The sequence below is a fragment of the Podarcis tiliguerta genome (genome assembly GCF_965153285.1).
Source record: "Podarcis tiliguerta genome assembly, chromosome: 1".
Lineage (NCBI taxonomy): Eukaryota > Metazoa > Chordata > Lepidosauria > Squamata > Lacertidae > Podarcis > Podarcis tiliguerta.
Genome location: NC_139534.1, coordinates 93346009 through 93366534, shown reverse-complemented (window position 1 = coordinate 93366534; position 20526 = coordinate 93346009). Strand labels below are relative to the sequence as shown.

The window sequence follows — 20526 nt, the reverse complement described above, 5'->3', positions numbered from 1 at the left end:
TCCTTTTCTCCCCTATGTTCCATCGTGACCAACAGCTCTAGAGAGTTTCAGTGGCTACTCTGCAAATCTCCCTCTTCCTAATAGCCATCTAAAGGCCAAGCTACTTTCAGGATGCTTTTGAATACCTGCTTCCTCAGCAACAGCCACAAACCTGGGTGCAGTGCACCCCATGAAAGTACTTGCTACATGTCACCCACCAAATCACTGTACAGTGGACCCTCCGGATACAAATTAAATTCGTTCTGGGGGTCCGTACTTAACCCAAAAAGTCCGCAACTGGAGGCGCCGCTTCTGCACATGTGCGCACGGCGAAACCCGGAAGTATACACTTCCGGGTTTGCTGTGTTCGCAACCTGAAAATTACGTCTCCAGAGCGGTATGTAACTTGAGGGTCCACTGTACTGGTAAGTGGAGAAAGTCAGCATCTACCTACCAATGAACTTTTGTTAATAGAGACAACCTGGAACAACTCCAAATTATGTAGCTCTAAATCTAAACATGGCAATTTATCTCAGCAAGTTTTATGGACCTTTTGGGTTATCCCAAAACAACATACATAGAATTCACATCAAGAAGAATGGGCATATTAAGCTTCAAAAACCCATATTTCGTGAACACGCTTTGTTCATAAAAAAACAACAACCTCAGGAACATTTGAGAACTGCAGTTTTTCTGTACACCCCTTTAAAAAATAGAGACAACTCATGTGCCAGAATTCCATTTAGGTCTGGAGGCCTGCCTCACACATCTTGTAATTGACTCTCTATGCTCAGTCTCGAAAGGCAAATAACAAACTTTGACTTCTTAGGATGTCTGTAAATATTTTCAGAACTACTCTAACTGCATAAAGGACTGATAATGCTGCACCTGCACTGTTTCCTCTCCAGAGACTACTCTGAAATCCCCTCCTGCTCTTGCTGTACTTCCAACATTTCTTTCAACAGCAAAGGCAAACAAATGCCAAAGCAAACAAGCAACTCCTCCTCCTGATCCTTAATTCACAGAGTATGTTTTTAAGGAATGCAGAGGCCACAGACATGCTGAAGCAATGGGGGATTTTCAGTTGTTTTTATTTTGCTAGGCCTTCGGGAATTCACATATTGGTGCTGGAGCACACTAGACCGCACACTTTACAGCACACAGAGTTGCCCTAGTTTTTGACAGGGGTGCATATTTTACTCCCTCTACCATGCGATTATATGTTACAGCTAGTTTTGGAAGTCATGGGATAAGCTTGGGACATCCTATTAAAAACAAGGCTGGGTCAGCCACCCATGTTTTCTCACGTATTACATTGCACCAGCAAAACATTATATTTCCAGAAACAATACCTAATGACTCTGAAGCTCACCTCTTACTGCTGGCAGATACAGAACTTTAGTCTCTTCCCTCTAGCAGTAGATGGGAGTTCCAAGAAGAGGCTCCCTTTTACTGCTTGGTAGAAAGGATAATGCAACGAAACCCTTCTCACATTCCCAGGAGACACCAAATTTAGACCACTGTGTGCAAAAATTCAGTATTTTTGTTTTAGCACCCTTGAAAGGCTAGCCGATAGCAGTGGGTCTTCAAACACTTAATTCTGTTCTTACCTTTTGGAAAGTTGAATAATACACCACTCAGCAGAAAGGCGGAATGCTTTTTTTCTGGGGAGACGCAGGGGTATGCATATCTCTAAACATTTTTTGAATCTAAGTTTGGCCTCATTGAGGGGCATTGTTTCAATATGAGTAGGAAAATGAAAGTACCCCTAAACATTTTTTTATGACAAAAAGCACTGGGCACACATGAAAGTTATAGCAGTTCTTCATACTGCACAATCTCAAATCGGCAGAGTATAAGGGGTTGATAACCATAGTATTAAGCTCACCTTATTTACCACCTCAGCTTTCTAGTAGGTTAAACATTATATGTGAGTTTTACAGGCACAGTATATAAAAGGTTCAACACGAACGATGCTTTAAAAGCAGCCCACCTGGCACTTAAGCCCAGGACACTTAAGCAGCAGTGGCCAGCGTGGTGTTGCTCATCTGGCTTCCCAACCCCACACATTACTGCCAATTACCGAGAGGGACAAAGCAGTGGAGACTGTGGTGGAGCCACAGAGGCAGAGGCAATCCAATACTCCTAACTGGGTGCCCATGTTGAACTCCCTGTTGTCATGTCCCTCCCTCTTTCAGTAACCAACAGAGATGCAAGCATTGGGATGCCAGGTGAGCAATGCTGCCTCACCTGCACCACCCCTGATGGCTACTACTGCACTTAACAGAAAAAATATTGACGTTTATGGGACTCCTCTGAAGTCATTGCTATTTTACCTGTAACAATGGCTTATTAGCAGCACCAGGTGGTATCTGTATCATAATTTTACAGTAAGTAGTGTTGTTCTTGGGATTTTAAAATCACAGCTGTATTGCAGCTAAACTGCAGACTTGCAGAAGAAAGAGATTAGGAGCCAGCAAAAGAGGAGCCATTTGTTTTCTTGAAGCAACAGAACTGTCCAAGATATATGCCTAGACTCCATTTTTTTTACAACTCTGGGGAAAAGCAGTAAATTACTAGATGAGGGCTCATAAGACACTGATACGAATCATATTCTCAGAGTCAAAACATACTTATTATTCTAACAGCCAAAAAAAATTTAAAATCCTCTGAGAGAACTGTTCTGAGCCAGTTTGTCATTAGCTGACAAGAGCAAATGGGGAAAACATATTTTGATTAATTGTAAACAGCTCTGTCCATAAACTCAAACTCTTCTGCCAAATGAATAAGTATTTGTGGAAGAAGGATAAATCAAATCTGTACATTTAAGAAGACAGCAGCTCTGTATGTGGACTATACTTCTGAAAAGTTTATGTCTAAAGTGACAACATATAGAAGGCCAATATATAAAACAATTCTCCTCTTTTTGCCTTTTCTTCACAAAGGAAGTAATTACATACCACTGGTGACACTCGGCACTTTGATCTCCCATCTGCAAAGCTGTTTCTGCCTCATCCTTTCCTGCAACAAAAACCAACAAAAACAAACTTATTTGTGTGCCACATTTTAAACACTTAACCCTTCAAATACTTTGAAACTGGAGATTAACAGTATACAATTCCACATATTCAGTAAGCAGATATTCTTCAGAAAACAGCAGCCTAATACAAGGATGGCACATTATGACAGCTGAAGAGCTGCACCTCACCATCTGACACTCTTGGAAATAGAGCCCATAGGTTTTTGGCTCACATGTCCAGAAAACCAGATTAAGGTTGCTGCCTGAGATCAAACTTCACCCCTAATATTTGTGGAGCTGTCACAAAGGGAGAGACAAGGCAGGAACTAGCAAGAATTTAACTACACTTTTAAGAGAGACATGTCACATATGAATATGTTACATATTCAGATGGGAAACTATAGCTTTGAATCTGCCAGCTTCCCAACTCCCATAACAATGTGTTCTCAGGGTGCAGGCTGTAGAACTGCAGCCTTAGAGTTCCAGCATCACAAACAGCCTACTTTTGCCCTATCAGAAAGAGAAGTAGGTGGTTGCTGTCTGACAAGGAGGCAGCAACAGAGGAGGTAAAGGAAAGTGGACAATTCTGAGACAAATATAAGCTCAGGAATTTGAGGAGGAGTAAAGCAGTTTGTAGCAGTGATGTGAATCGAAAGTGTGGGCTGGCGAAAGCTTACAATATAGATGCAGCTATTCAGACTTATTGTACCATGCTATGAAAGTTTTGCATTGCATGATAAAACTAGCAAATGCAATTGCAGCACCTGCCAAGCAGTTCTCAGGGTACAAGTCTGTTTACAAGATTCTTTAACACATGATTTCATTTTAGGAGTAAGAATAATCCACTGGGGAGGGGGGCTGTAATTTTAAATTGAGAGCCAGTGTAGTGCAGTAGTTGGACTAAGACCTGGGAGATCAGGATTCAAATCCTTGCTCTGCCATGAAACTCACTGGTGACCTACCTCATAGGGTTATTAGGAGGACAAAATGAGGAGAGGCAGAGAATCAATGTATACCACCTTGGGCTTCTGGGAGGAAAGGTGAGATATAAATGGAACAAACAAACGTGTGTGTGTAACCCACATTTTTCCAAGGCAGGCAGGTAAATAAATGCCCAATACAACTCACTGGTGAAATGCACCCACCCTTATCTCAAAGTGCCTTCTTACCATCAGACGCATAAGATAATTTCTCATCTGCATCCTCCGTGATTTCATACATATCACTATAACCTCGGGCCAGGCGCCAAAGGAAATCCTGCTTGTCACCATACTGTAGAAAAAACAAATGTTAGTTCACATTTATTAGTTCACCTAATTCTAGATTCAGGTAGATAGCCATGTTGGTCTGACACAGTCAAAATAAATAAAAAAATTGTCCAGTAGCACCTTAGAGACCAACTAAGTATGTTCTGGGTATAAGCTTTCGTGGCCATGCAGCCTGGTATCTGAAGAAGTGTGCATGCACACGAAAGCTTATACCCAGAACATAGTTGATCTCTAAGGTGCTACTGGACATTTTTTTTATTTATTAGTTCACCTGTTTGCTTAAAAGAAAATGGGATTTCCAAGTATAACATACTGCAGGTGTTTTGTTTTGTTTTAAACGTAGCTTGTGAACAATTTGACAAGCAGTGGAATAATGCTCTAGACAAGCAAAACCAACTCAATAATTCATTTAAATCTCTTCACTTGCCTGAATTAGTAAAGTGTAATATGCTTCTCATTCTTGAGATTTTAATAAAGTAACTATAGGATTCAGGTCAGTCAGTCAAACACTTATGTCAAATAGAAACCTTCCTAGAACATGTCCCTGCTCCTGCAAATAAACTGTTCCTCTGCTGGTGTCACACTGGGCTTACTTTGCAAGCAGACAAAGGTGCCAAGCTTAAGCAGCATATAGCATATGTACCACAGCCATGACCACTAGATGGAATACACCAGCCATGTGCACATCATGCATGGCTGAACTGAACAATACTCCCCCTTGTGGGGACAGAACTGGGAACTAGAGACCTGTGTGAGACTTCATAAAATCAAGTTGGCCACTACAGAGCCAATTAATTTGGTACAATGATATATAAAGCATATATATAACTACTGACAAGGCTATAAGTTCCAGGCTCATTAACATAATTTTACCATGGGGCTGGGACAGGGAGAGAAAATGAGGCGATTTCTCAATAACTGGGTGAGTATTAAGGCAGAACAAACAGTTCTTAGATAATACTGCAGATCCAACTTCAAGCATAGCAAGTAGGTTGCAGCAGTTGGGTAGGGCAGCCTTGGAGTGGGAGTAGAAGACTTGAGATAGCATTAGCAACACAAAAGATGTAAGAGACACATTAGAAGAACAGACTGAAAAATGACTGCAAATGAAGATGGGAAAAGTTTGGGTACTGGTAAGCTTGATTTGATTCCCAAACATGTTGCAAACAGCCGACCATCTGACTTGTTGACATGTATATATAAAGCAAGTTTGTATCTACATTTCATGAAACAATTATGCCTAAATCATCACTGTAATAAGTCTGAGGAGAGCTTTGCTATCAACTTCAGAGATGCTGCAGTTCCACTTTTAAACACATTAGGGGATTGAGTTACTGTATGTTTCAATACGCAATAAACAAAACATAATTTAATACTTTTAAGAAGAGGCCAAGTCCCACAGGCTTTGAGGGTTTTAATTTTCTAATGGCAGCATAAGCAATGCTGCATTTGAGATGCCTGGTCTCATTTAGGGTTGTGGTATAGACAAGACCTTGCACAACATCCTGTTCTGCTCTCCCTGCTGGTTAGCTCAGCTCAGTTTTTCTGGGAAATTGCTAGAGTGAACTTTACCACTAGTTTATTGTTAAGCAGCTGTTGGAATCCTTCTCTCTTCTCCTGTTCGCTCCCACAGTGCAAGCGATCTGCTTGCTGGAGCAACTGACCAAGTGCTTCGTCTGCAGCAGGGTCCAAAGTCAGTGTTTCATCCTCATTGACAAGGTCTAAGGAATCCCTCCTCGCCGTTCTCACAGTCTCACAACTTCTTTCATCTTCTCCTTCCTCACTCTCTTTATCAGACTCGCGGTCATAATCAGACTCTGCGTTGGCTGTAGTATAGCTTTAAGACAAATTGCAGAAAATCTGTCATTACATCAACATGACATAACCTAAATTTCGCAATCAAAGCTTTTAAAGTCAATAGATTTCACATCCTAAGAAATAAGAAGTTTGTGCCTGAACTTCGTTAGTGGCAGAAGCTTCTCCCTAAGGGAGTTCCGTTCATCACACTTCCATTATTAGAAAAGAGGGAAGAGGCTAACTTTTGCTGGTTTGTTTTTCCTTCTGCAACCTTCAAATATCTGCTCAAGAGGATGGGGAGACTCTCCAGAACAGTGTTGGTGGGGGTATAAACAAATATCCTCTTCTGCCCTCCCACTAATGAGATACCTCTTCTGGATCAGAAGTGGACCGAAGGAGCCCTTCTATTGAGGGAAATTTGGATCCAACTCTATGAACAGAATGCTAATATGGGGGGGGGGAATCCTAAACTTCCTGCTATGCAACAGCTTTTAGTATCAGCAGCAGATTCAACATACAATACAATACAACAGAATGGGCTAATGGCCTCAAAGTCTGGAAGTGAAAAACAAAGCCAAAATTCCTGACCAACAAACCACAGCACACATGCATGGGCCATCAGTCTAATTCCCAACTGAGTGGGTTGTAGCCAATGCTAGTCCTACTCAGAGCAGACCCATTGAAATTGATAGGATTAATGTAGGGCCATTATTTCAACAGGTCTACTAAAACTTAGATACGATGCACTATGTGTCCCAGCTCCATCGGAAAAATACTACATTTTCTAAAAATAATATTTTAAGGAATTTTTAATAAGTAGTAAACTAGAATAAAAGTAGAACTATACAACCAAAAACCATGCTGATCTTGCAATATATTTCACAACACTGTCAAGAACTGTGAATCTACATCCTACAGAATGATAATTACTTGACAATCTTCTATCAATAAGTCATGGCAGGGATGCCAACATACTGTGCTTTAGTTGGTATAAGTGTTAGCTTATTTCTACATCTTCCTACATCATCCCTCCACGCGTTCTTCAGTGCACTTCTAAAAATTATTCCCACTCCTGCAGCTGAGTTACCCACTACATTTTTATTTACTTTCCTTACACAGTTTACATTTTTGGAGTGCTACCTCTGATGTAGGACATAATATGTCACTCCAAACATTCAATTATTTGCAGTACTCAGACGAGAACCTTCATATGATTTTATATTGCCACTTAAAATACAGGAAGTATCCGAAGTGGTATCAAGCTGTATGAAAACCCTGCTTGTACCTTCTATTTCACATAATCATGTAACTTGATGTTGCAATCACTTAGAGATAAGTATGCGTGTGCAAAGTCACACAGTCAAAAGCTCTGGAGTATATGCAGGATGTGTGTGTTTTACCTCCTTTTTCAAAGGACCAAACTCCGTGTGCAATTGTATGGGTCCAGAGTACAGTGGTTAGCATGTTTGACTAGGACTAGCAACCCAGGTTCAAATTCCACTCAGTCATGGGGTCACCAACGGCCCTTCTCAGAGTGCCAGCACCAAGTACAGTGGTACCTTGGGTTAAGTACTTAATTCGTTCTGGAGGTCTGTTCTTAACCTGAAACTGTTCTTAACCTGAAGCACCACATTAGCTAATGGGGCCTCCTGCTGCCGCCGTGCTGCCGGAGCCCGATTTCTGTTCTTATCCTGAAGCACTATTTCTGGGTTAGCGGAGTGTGTAACCTGAAGTGTATGTAACCAGAAGCGTATGTAACCCGAGGTACCACTGTACTCTGTTTTGGGGCTACAGAGTGTGCTGCCTCAGTGATAGTACTCCAGTTGTGGAATTTCCTCTCCACTGCGGCTCCCCTGCCACCAAATATTTGTACTTTGTATTCCTTGTGGCATCAGGAAAAGACTTTATTCTCCAATGCTTTTTAGGGTACCTTTTTAGGGCTTTAAAGGACTTTGAAACTCTGGTTTGTTAAATGTTTTAAGGCCTGCATTCGCCACACTTCTCTGAAGTGTGATGTGTTTTACTGTGATTTTATTTATATTGCTTCTATTGTATTTTAATGATGTTTAGGTATGTCATCCATAACTTTGGTTATGAGGAAGCATAGTAATATTGTCCATAAAGAAATAAAAGATGGCAATCCCTGGGTGACTCTCTCTCAATCTAACCAACCTCACAGAGTCAGTCTGAGGACAAAAAATAGGGTGGGTGGGGATGAGAGAACCATGTACCACACTGGAGTTCCTTGGGGGAAAGGTGAGATATAAATACAGCAGATAAATAAATGCTCTCAGGCTAAGACCATTCAGCAGTTTATTAGCTTAGCAAGAGTTATTTCTCCACAATCGCCACTACCAAAGGATTAATATCCCAAATCAAATACAAGCCACGGGGAAAGAAATGGTTGTGGTTTTCATTTATCAATATGATTAGATCTGTTAACTTGTATCTAGTCATCCAACTATTATCAAACTGAAGTTTAAATTTACACGAGGTAAAATCAGTAGAACTTTATTTTGGACCCAAACTAAACTATATATCGCATAAACTCAAAATGCCAAATGTTCCTAGCAGATCACAACTCCTTTTTACAACATGCTCCTTCAGAAAACTTTCTGTCTTGGAACAAATCTTGATTGAAATGCCATAGAAATACACGATGAAGAAAATTATAGTAACACCTAAATAATAAAAGCACAAAACAAACTTAATATTCTGAATTTCCCTAATAAGACAACAGCAGATAGAAAGTGTACAAGCGTCATAGTTGTTTGTTTATATTGTCCACTCAGCAGATAAATTACAGACTCATGGTCAGACTTCTCCACATCTCTCCCCAAATTCTTTCCCAAGTACAACACATTCTAGAAATCTATGCAAGGTCATGAAATCGGTTTAAGCCACAAGGACAAATATGGCATTATTTCTGACCCTTCCTTCCAAGACAGCTGAGGAATCTCATTTAATGGGCAACCCTCCTACACAAAGTTAGATAAGAACTGCTCATATTGACTTTCAGATGCCTTTGCACTCTTTCACAGTTTGTTTTATGTTCTGATGATGAAAAGCGGGATATAATTTTTTTATTAATAAATATTTTTTAGAAAGCGAAGGTCATTCTAGCTCTCTCTTTTTCAAAATCCTTATAACAAGGTAGTTAAAAAGGAACGTAAGGGAAATCTTATAAAATACAGGCACCTCCACACTCGTGTGAGATCAGTAAATGTGTGGTCGCTGACAGGCGCACTGTTTTTGGCACCCAAAGAGGGTGGGGCGGAATGGGGTGGAGTGGAATGGACTTGGGCATGTCACACTTACATGTCTGGCAGCCAGAAATGGAACCCTCATGTAAGCAGTGATTCCCCTGTAGGGCTATTGTAGAAATTGCTACAGTTGATCTGACTATCTCAGGGGTGCCCAAACTTTTTTCAAAGAGGGCCAGATGAAGTGAACATGCGCGAGGGCAGACCGAAGTTGTTGAGCTTTTTAAAGGATTTTTTAGGATTGAAGTTGTTGAACTTTTTTTTACAATTATTTACCCCAAAATTGTTTACTCCAGGATTAAACTGACCTGGGCTGGATTAGGCCCCCCCAAAACGGACTTTGGACATGCCTGGTCTATCTGAAGGGATGCACCACGCAATCTCTGCTTAAAAGCTTTTGAACTGAGGTCTAGCTCCAAACTCTTTCCATATAGAACTCACTTACCCTCCCTCACTTTCACCATCAGTAGTGTAGGCAGCTCCAGAGCTGGCTGTGAAATATATAGAGCTTGAGCCTGTGGAATCACTCCTTTCTCTGGGATATACATTACGCCTCCGCCGAATAACCTTCTGGCTTTCTTCTAGTTGAGTTCTGCAAGGGGAGATATTAACACAAGAGACACTTACGCTGTTTAATTGTTTGTTTCCCATTAATTGTTTGTTTCCCTTTTCCTTCTCTGATGCACCCACAAACCACCAAAATAATTATTCTAGTCTGCTCAGTATAATTCAGATTAGTCCTACAAAATCAGACCTTATTCAACTATTGTGTCATAGAATATGAAAGTATAACAGACATATACAAATGTTTACACAATAATTTAGCTATATTGCCAATTATAACTAAGAAGGGAAACTTACAAAAGTGCATTCAACTTTATAGATTAGATAGGGCTGTGAAGTCTACAGAGTCTGGGATATCTGTTAGGGGGAAATCATCTAGCCAACTATACTATACTAAGAAGAACTTCCAGGAAAAAATAAATGGTCATCCACTAAGAAGCATAGCAGTGCAATCCTCTGCATGTGTCAGGAAAAAGTCCCATCAAGTTCAATGAAACTTCCCCCAAGGTGTGTATAGGACTGCAGCCTAGACCAGATGTGCTTTCACTGATGCTGCTTTTCTACAGTTGTCAATATTAACATGAATCATTCAAAAGACTTCATCCAAAACCTTCCAGTGGAGTTATTCCAGAAGTTACTCTTCCCACAATACAAACATCAACACATTTCTTAGTTTTGGATTCAATTCTGAACTGCTTGATAAACTGCTTTATACCAGTGTTCTGCTCCAGTATCAATTTTGGGGGCTGACAACCTGTTACAAATGACATTTGACAACAGATACAAAATCAAATGGTTCCAATTTTAAATACTGGTTAGTGTGATAAAGGTTGATGCTTTGTAGATAGCTGGGGGGGGGAAAAGAGAGGAACATGTTGAAATTAAATATCCTTGTAAGGGCATGTGCCTCTAGCATAGCCATAGCTTTTTGCTGAATATCAGTGGAATTACTCTGGAAGAATTACTGTTTTACAAATAGCAGTGACAATTTTAAAAAAGGAAAGCACAATAACAATTTCACCCAAAACATGGTTCATGTAATTTTCAGCAACCTGGAATCTGAAGGAAATAGCTTTATACTAACCTGACTTCTCCAACGATCTCTCCTGCTAAACCCCGCAGGCTATTCCGCAACTCTTCCACTTCATGTCGCAGTTCTATAAGGCTTTTGAGCACAAAGTCCAGACGGTTCAGCACTTCAGCCTGTTCTTCTTGTGTTAGATGAGCTGTATATGGGATGCTGTCACCACCTTCCACTGGTGCTTGTCTCATCCGTGGAACTAGAGAAAGAAAATGAAGCAGCTACAACACAACTAGGCATGGAGAAACTCCCGGCTCAATCCCTGGCATCTCCAGGTTTGAAGGAGAATGTCCCCTGTCAGTAACCCTGGTGAAAGCCACAGCTAGTTAGGTGGACAATACTAAGCTAGATGGATCAAAAGTCTGACTTGGTAGAAGGAAGCTTCTTCCAGAATGGAGAACCCAGGAAAAAGAGATAAAAACCTGCTCTGAGAAAAAATGCAGTCAATTCCCATAGCATTGCACATATCATTGATACAGCGATGCAAACATGCTAGCCATCAACATTTTGCAGATAAATAGTACAAGGGTATATAACCTACACTAATATAACTGCTTTTCCAGTCTGCAGAAAGAGCCTTGTGGATATGCAGACTTGTACACATTAAGCATTTACAACTTAACGTCTAATTGTAATTTGTTAATTTACAGAAAAATTGAATCTTTTAATATATTCCCATTTGGCAAGTTCAGCAGAGTTGTGTCTTTATTTTTAAAGTAATTATAACTTATCAGATACAAACAGAATTCTCAACTAATCTACCCATTCATCTCAGAGCATACTTTCACTGAAATTAAGCAAACAAGAGTAATACTAGGCATGCGAATTCCAAGTTTAATGGTGATAAATTAACCTCACAACCTCTTACCAGTTTGAGTAACTCTAGTCTTAGAAAAAATAAAAGTACAAAAGATAATTTAAAAAATGGAAACCATCTTTGTACCCTGATTATAAGGCTGTAGAATTTGTGTGTGTTCTTTAGTTTCCAGAGCATTATGTTGACTCTGTACGTTTGGTGATTTGGATCTTTGCTGGGGCTTTTTTCTCTTTTGTTTGTAGAAGTAGTAGAAGAGACCTATCCCTGCAGCTGCTCCCAGGACCACACCAAGTCCCACACGGAAGACCACCATTTTGGACATGATGCATCTGAAACAATTCAAGCAGGCCATAATTTGTATTTATGAAATAGACACAACATGAAGGAGAAAGTGCTGTATTATAACACATGGTAAGTGTTACGTGCTTAACAATATTTCAAAATAAAATAAGTCTAAAATATTTACAAGCTAAGCATTTTTAAAATAAAACAAAAACAAAGAGGGTGCAGCAACATAACCGTCAGTTCTTCGATACAAGAGATAGACAGCAACCTACTTCTCAGAATATGTAAAAATAAATACTCTGATGTTCTATCTATATAGGAGGGAAATCCTGATTTGGTGACCTCAATGGCAAATTAATGCTTAGGAGAAACAGAATTTTACACTGAAATATAATCAAATACCAAAAGTCATTCAGTGAGATTTCATTCCACATGATAAAGTTCTGTAGTTGAAGCTATACACATTTGACTCAGGTAATACTCGGATACAGTTCAATCCAGGAGCTCAACAGGTAACAGGGAGGACAAAAGTGATAACCTAGCAACCTTGCCAAAAACACTCCCATTTCAAAGCAGGTCACCGTCTGCATTAGTAGCAATTTCAAAGAACTGAAGCCACATAATCTTCTTCCCAGGTCACTCTTTCCCAATTTAGCTGCCTCTCTCACATACATGCATAAATACATACAGAAATACACAGAAATCTAAACCCACTTACATGTAAATATACCAGGTTCCCCTTAATTCGGTTTGTCAGCACCCTCTACATGATGTGTTTCGAGATAAGAAATACTGAGCCTTAGGGGTCCAAAACCACCAAACAGGCTTTAAACTCTTGTCTACCCAGCTCAGGCGATTTGACAATTGGGCCAAGCCTCTGACCCCGCGATGACACTGCGGTTCTTAAACCACAAACGTTACTGAAAGAAGGAGCATGTAGGGGTCGCCACCCACTGGGTGTGCTCAGAGATAGCGGGAACTGGTGAGCCGCAGAACTGAGGCACACGCCCCTTCCCCACCCGCACCCCGACCCCCACCCATGGGCGACAGGAGGCGCGTTGCCCCAGCATCTCCCGCCGCTCCAGGCGCATGCGCAGAGAAGGCCGAGTTCTAAATTCCGAAGAGCCACATTATTGGTCTGTTTGCAGCAAAACGCTTTGAGAGAGAGATTTGTGGCACCGCAGAGAATTGCGTTGCGCCACAGCGGATCTCTTGGGCTGCATTGACAAGAGATGGAGGGTGCAATCCTGCACTCACTTACATGGGAGTAAGGCCAACTGAACTCAGTGGGGTTTACTCCAGAGTAGGCAAGTATGGGACTTACACCGTCCCTCTTTCAGAAATGAAACTAGACTCGCTCTCCCCCTCTATGTGCAGTTCTACGTGCCCGGGAACTAATGCTTCAACAGGCAAGCGCCCCTTTCTCCTCCTTTCCCTACTCGAAAAGGAGGCCGCGCGCGCGCCCAAAGAGTCAGGAAAGCCGCAAGGCGACGGTTGCGGCGCGCGAGCCGCTTGAGGAGGCTGAGTGAAAACTTCAAAGCTCTCCTTCTCCAGCTATTTAAATTACCGCTGCGCTTCTCGCTGGATATGTCCTCGTGCGGCCACCGTCCGCCGCCCTCCTCGTTCCCCGCGTTTCCCCCTTACCCCGCCGCAGGCCAGTCCTCTCGCCGGCGCATAGAAATGACGTTGGGGCACGACTCATCCCTCCGCCGGTGGAAAGGTGGCGCGGAGAATTGACGGAGCGAAAGGCCACGCCTCTAGAACGTAGAGAGACGCCGTGCCGGATCAGACCAGCGGCCGGGCAAAGCAGGCGTCCCGTTCTCACGGTGGCCAACCAGGCGCCCGTGAGAAGCCTACAAGCAGGAGCGGAGCACAAGTGTTTCTAGGAGCATTACTGCCTCCCACAGTGGAGACTACAATTCCCATCATCCCTGACCACTGGTCCTGTTAGCTAGGGATGATGGGAGTTGTAGTGCCAAAAAACATCTGGAGGGCCGAGTTTGCCTATGCCTGAGCAATAGGGAAACACGGGTGAGGAAAACACCAGACGGGTGGGGGCGGGGTGGAATAAGGAGCGGCGGGGCGCCTACCTAGACGTCTGCCAGCGGTGTGTACTGTACAATTAAAACAGAGGCTGTTCTCTCCCTAACTTGCCGCATTGGGAGATGCCCTGATTCCGAACGGTGCAAGAATCTGAAAGGGCTTGGGGTTGGTTTAGGAGCATCAATGGCTGGGAGCAGTGCCGAATTTACGTGTAAGCTAAACAAGCTATAGCTTAGGACCCCACTCTCTTGGGGACCCCCAAAAAATTAAAGGGAAAAAACTGGATGTACGTTTCCAAAATATAAGATTAAAAAAACACATAAAATAAAGCCAACATACAGCAACCGTGGCAAATGGCTTTAAATACCTATTAGGTCCGTAAATTACCTATAACATATATTCAGCACAAAAAAACCAGCAAAAAATTGTTGTTGACAAAGGACAGCTGGACATATAAAGGGCCCCGTTATCATCATTAGCTTAGGGCCTCATCAAACCTAAATCTGGCCCTGGCTGGGAGTCATGATGGATATGTTCTCCCAGCATGAGAGGCATACGCTGCTAAATGCCAGTTGTTGGGGGAGAACAGTAGGAGAGTACTTTGGGAAACAGGATGCTGGACCATATGGGTATAGTTTTTTGGAAGTGAAGCGGCAGGGAGTTCTCTCTGCCTATGCAGCTCTCAACTCTTTAGGGAAGACTGACAGACGGAAGTTTAGGATCAGTGTTTTCTGTCTCCTAGATGGACTACCTTCCTGGGTTGATGAGCCGGATCTGCCTCTCACTTCCCTCTACAGGACGTGTAGAAACCGCCTTCTTGGCTGTTGGACCTACTATTGGTCTCGTCGGTTCAATGTGCCTTACTTCGCACACAGGCAAAGTCCCTAACTCCCCAAGAGTTTGAGACCGATCGCCTGGTTTAGCTGGCCAGTCAAAGCCGTAGCTGTTCCTGGGGTATGGCTGCTGTTGCATGCTGACAGCTTCTAGTAGCTACAGGTGAGAGCTGAGTGCAGGGTGGGGACCAAAAGTGGACAGACTATCCCAGAAGAAGCATGTCCCCCACCAGAGGTACTACCCCTCTAAAACCCCATACACCCTGGAGGTTATGATACAGGTTTAATAAATGAATAAGACTATCTGCACATTGGGAAATTTGAATCACACATATCTAATCTTACAGCTTCTGCGGCAGCACACTTTCCCCCTGGGGACTTACAACAGCCTCAAAATAACCACATATTTTAAAGTTATCCATTCAATGTAAGCCTGAAAATGTCATTTTATTAATTGGACATCTAGGGTTCACCCTAGGCCAGTGATGGCCCTCCAGCTGTTTTGGGACTACAATTCCCATCACCCTGACCACTGGTCCTGTTAGCTAGGAATGATGGGAGTTGTAGTCCCAAAACAGCTGGAGGGCCAAGTTTGGCCATCAGTGCCCTAGGCCAAAGAATTCCAGGCCAAGCCCAACATTTCTGTCAGGTATTTCTGCTAGTCTTAATATAGCATAGTGGCTACCAGGTCCTGGTTGCTTATAATGGTTATCAGATCACCCCATCTGGATTATTTTTATTTTTCATTTATTAAATTTGTATACTGCCCTTCACCTGAAGATTACAGGGCAGTTCACAACATAAAAATACAAAATGAGAACACAAAATACTTAAGACAAAAACAAACCAATAAACCCCTCCCACAAAAACATTTAAAAAGCCATAGAATGCTTTATCGACCAAAGGCTGATGGAACAATGACCTTGTTCTGTATAAGGCAGCTTCCTATGTTCCAAATGTGGAAGGCAGCAGGGATGCCCACATATGCTCCACTACAATCAGGAACGCTGATAACGCAGGGTCCCTGATTGTGCAAGATAATTCAATTCACGTTCAATTTAAAGTCAATGAAAGCTCCTTGCAGATCTTCCCCTCACAACTTGGGATGGTCTGTTACCGGCTGGGTTGGGAGGAAACATATGAGGATGTTGTGTGCAATATGGGAAGGTCACTGACAAAGTGGGTTTGCCAATGCACATGGGTCAATTGAAAGGTGGGGCTCATACTAAAACATGCCTTATTAGAAGTCACAAAGTTTGGTGATGCAAGACTTGGTTATAAACAATGTATAGTAATCCCATGAGACAAGTTGACATGTTCTAAGTGCTCAGGGATTACACCTGCAAGTCACCAAACTTCCATTTTTTCCAGTAAACAATATTTGGCTTTGCATCATACAGATAATATCAGATCAGGGCATAAGGCAGTCCCTGAAGTCTGTGAGTGTTCCAGCTATATAATACTGTTAGAAATCGCTCTTGGCCTGTCGGGCTGCATTGCTGACGTAAGAGTTTGGGTTGAAAGCAAATGGAATAGATTTCATCTGACAAATCCCTAAGGGTGAATGGAAAAAGGAAACCACGTTGCTGTAAGCCTTCAAATTATTATTCACTATCCGTTTGTTATCAAGGAAGGAATAACAGAGGCTCAAGACAGCGGGAGTTTGAAGTTAGGCCTTTGCGGATATTAAAGATCCTATCTAGACAGTATTATAAATCATAGCTTGGACTGTGTTTATGGGACTTGGCTGTTGTTGGAACATCAGCCTTTGTGAAAGTAATATCAAACTGTTCTCTTTAAACTAAACCCACCATATTCAGAGTCAGACTATGGTAAAAACCCATTAAGCACTGCCATGTTCGTGATCAACACCCTCAGTGTTATCAAATAAGGCAAATTCGGCCAGTTCCTATGCACACTTAAACCAATTTCAATAAGACCTACTTATAAGCGTGGATAGGATTGCAGCTTTAAACAGAAGATGAAAAAATAATGGTAATATTCATCCTTCAAGTCAGAAGTAACAACAAACAGCCTCCAGACATCTGGGATTGGGGACCAGGCTTATAGCCTTCTGGCGGTTCCCTCACTGCGAGAAGCCAAGTTACAGGGAACCAGGCAGAGGGCCTTCTCGGTAGTGGCGCCCTCCCTGTGGAACGCCCTCCCATCAGATGTCAAAGAGAACAACAACTACCAGACTTTTAGAAGACATCTGAAGGCAGCCCTGTTTAGGGAAGCTTTTAATGTTTGATGTATCACAGTATTTTAATATTCTTTTGGAAGCCGCCCAGAGTGGCTAGGGAAACCCAGCCAGATGGGCGGGGTATAAATAATAAATTATTATTATTATTATTATTATTATTATTATTATTATTATTATTGGTGCGAAGGTGTGACTCCCAGGCTGCATTGAGTCCGGCATCTTTGAACTTTCTAGAAATTGCCCACTGTGAAAGACAGGTGTGAGAAAAGGAACTGCCTTGAGTCAGACTTAGCACAGTATTCCCTACTAAGACTGGGAGTTACTTTTCAGGACTTCCAGCTCTGTACCTGAGACCCTTTTCATAACAGATGTCAGGAATTAAGCTTTTCCTACTATTGAGCTATTGCCCTTCTTCTAGACGTGATAGTTATTAAATTAGCCCCATCCTTTTTCAGTTATGCTCTTCTGTGGTCAAAACAAAACCCGACAGTGATTAAGCCAAAGAAATAATGCATATAAGAGATAAGGAAATCCTGAATGGGTCAGCCAGCCCATCTTGTAGCCAGAGTAGCATTGTCGGGATTTAATTTGTTTTTAGTAATTGGGTTAGTACAAAATGTTACTTATTAGAGTTTTCTCTCCCAGATGTTTCTTGTTTTTGATTTTATTTCTTCATGCTAACAGGAAAAGTCCTTAATTCTTTACTCATGACATCAAAATGAAAACCATTGTTCCATCATAAACACACACACAAATCCATGACCTCATTTCATGGAGCAGGATCAAAGGACAGTGACAAGGTAATATTCTAGAGTAAGGTAAGCTTAAATAATTAAGGAGAATACTAGAAAGGAAATGTAATTACTTTAATTAATTTAGTTATGCGCCAAGTTTTAGTAAAAAATTGATTTTTAAAAAAATAATAACTTTCATGTTCCCAGGGCTGGTTATATTTGCACGTGACTTTTCGCTGCAGTGTCAACACGCTGTCAGACTTTTCATCTTGTAATGATCTCTTCAACTCCAGTAAAATGGCGATGGTTGAAAGTTTCTACAAACACAAAAGAGGTTTTCCCAGACAAACAAAGAAACAAAAGGAGTGGGACCCTAGGGATAAAAATGAAGAAGAAAAAATAGAATGGGAAAAAAATAGAATGTGCAAATGATGTTTTTAGTCATCCAAATATATTAAGTACGCATTTCAAGATTATCAAATCAATTCATAGAATCATAGAGTTGGAAGGAACGAACCATGTAACTTTTTGTAATTATTATCTAGATTTGTATTCCGTCTTTTGTCATTTATAGCAATGTCTGTAATTTCCAAAATATCATGAACAATTAAAAATATACACAACTTAAAGCAATAAAAAAGAAACAGAATGGTCTAAAAATACTGAAAATGTGGCCTCACTGGTTCACCCCAAATTCTTGGAAGAATAAGGATGTTTTTACTTGATGGTAGAAACTCATCATGGTCTCCACCATTTGAGCTTCCAGGGTAGGATGTTACATAGTCGGGGAGCCACAACAGAAAACGTTTTTGAATGCACCACTGGTTGCTCAGACTGTGGGCACATTACCATTGACTCAGGCTCCAGTGCATTCCCATCACTGGTACACATACAGTTGCTCTTCTCTTGAAGCATCAGATCCACAGCTTGAGGGTTCTTTCTCAACCCAGCCCTGTTCCTGGATACCTAGGCAGCAGCAGTGACCAGGATGACCTTTGACCTTTTTATCTTTTATGCCACTTGCACCCTTTCCTGGAAAAACCAGACCTGGCCTCAATTTCTCTTGCTCTAATCACTTTCACATTAGATTTCTGTAATGTAATGCACTGCCCTTGAAGATAGTCTGGAAGCTTCAGTGTGCAGAATGTGGATGACAGGCTTGTCTGGAGTTGGTAGATCAGATAACAGAATCATAGAACTGTAAAGTTGGAAGGGACCCTGAGGATTATCTAATCCAATCCCCTGCAATGTGCAGGCAGGAATATGCAGCTGTCCCATACGGGGATCGAACCTGCAAACTTGGCGTTATCAGCCCTACACTCTAACCCACAGAGCTGTGCACAGATCAGATCACACCAATCCTTTATCAGCCAAGTGGATGCTAATTTGATAGACAGACATAGCTTGGACCAAGTATATCTCAAGTATTACCTCTCCCTTTAAGAGCTAGAGAGTGGCCATGGTGCAGCCTCCCAAGAAAGTTTATTTTATTTAGACAAGAAGCAAATACTGTTTTATTTCAGGGAGCTATTTTGGGATCCCCTCCATTTTAAGGATTTTACTGCTACTGCTACTTTTAGCCTTGTTGCAAACTTTGTAAAAGTTGTTTTATTGTTTTTAGCCTTGTTGCAAATCATTGTAATAGTTGCTTTATTGTTTGTAAACTGCCTCGAATATATTTTATACCGAAAGGAAGGATAGAAAAAGGATGTTCACTCTGTGTAGGAAGTTAATTTAACAATGTTGGCTGATCTCAAGAAACTATGAACAATCTTAATAAACTCAAAGATTAGTTGTAGCACTTATAGAGTGAAGAAGAAAGCATTAATTTGAAAAAGCTGTTGCAACAACAGAAAAGGCACACACAAATCTTGCTTTAAAAGCCATTTATCTCTAATATGTAAAGGAACCAAACCATAATTTACGAGGCAGCTAAATCACCTCAAGCCTTCTTAAACGTGAATTGCATGAAAAAGCTCAGAGCACAATTGGTTGCTGTTATGTTCACCCCACTTCTCTGAGTGATGAAAAGTTCTGGGTGCACAGCACACACCTGAATTGGGTTTCCTTTGGATGAAGGTTACTTGAGACTTAGGGTGTTTTCTAATGTTTGAGTTTATTTAAAATTATGCAGACTGAACAAAGATATCCATGAAAGCAACAGTGAAGCAGAAAATGAGATGCTCTGTTAAATTACAAATGAATCATTTCAGTGGTACCTCGGGTTACATACACTTCAGGTTACATACGCTTCAGGTTACAGACTCTGCTAACCCAGAAATAGTGCTTCAGGTTAAGAACTTTGCTTCAGGATGAGAACAGAAATCATGCTCCGGCGGCAGCAGGAGGCACCATTAGCTATAGTGGTGCTTCAGGTTAAGAACAGTTTCAGGTTAAGAACAGACCTCTGGAACGAATTAAGTACTTAACCCAAGGTACCACTGTATTCTATATTTCTTCCATCATGGAGCTCAAGGCAGCATATATGTGGTTTCGGGTACTCACCCACCCTAGCACTGACCCAGATCCAGACCTCATCAGCTTTAGAAAGATGGTGGCCTCATGTGTCCTCAGACTATACCTTGGGACCCTGAGAGGTTTGTGCATTTCCCTTCAAAGATAATAAAATAATAAATACAA

The 20526-nt window shown here is 41.5% G+C and overlaps 1 protein-coding gene across 5 annotated transcripts in view; it reads right to left on the bottom strand.

The window, feature by feature from the left end:
* The window catches only part of RMDN3 (regulator of microtubule dynamics 3), a 29907-nt gene extending 16068 nt beyond the window's left edge, over positions 1-13839 (bottom strand). The window contains exons 1-7 of one of the 5 annotated variants that reach the window (XM_083450635.1): positions 13718-13839; positions 11915-12117; positions 10975-11170; positions 9772-9918; positions 5839-6103; positions 4168-4270; positions 2940-3000 (exon numbers count right to left, since the gene is read on the bottom strand). In XM_083450635.1, the coding sequence (XP_083306761.1) occupies positions 2940-3000; positions 4168-4270; positions 5839-6103; positions 9772-9918; positions 10975-11170; positions 11915-12117; positions 13718-13749 (1007 nt within the window). In that variant the 5' untranslated portion in view covers positions 13750-13839. Of the gene's footprint in view, positions 1-2939; positions 3001-4167; positions 4271-5838; positions 6104-9771; positions 9919-10974; positions 11171-11914; positions 12118-12791; positions 13144-13334; positions 13408-13640 lie in introns of those variants that run through there. The other 4 variants (XM_083450631.1, XM_083450632.1, XM_083450634.1 and 1 more) reach the window with 4 other exon arrangements.
* Positions 13840-20526: the final 6687 nt, after the last annotated feature.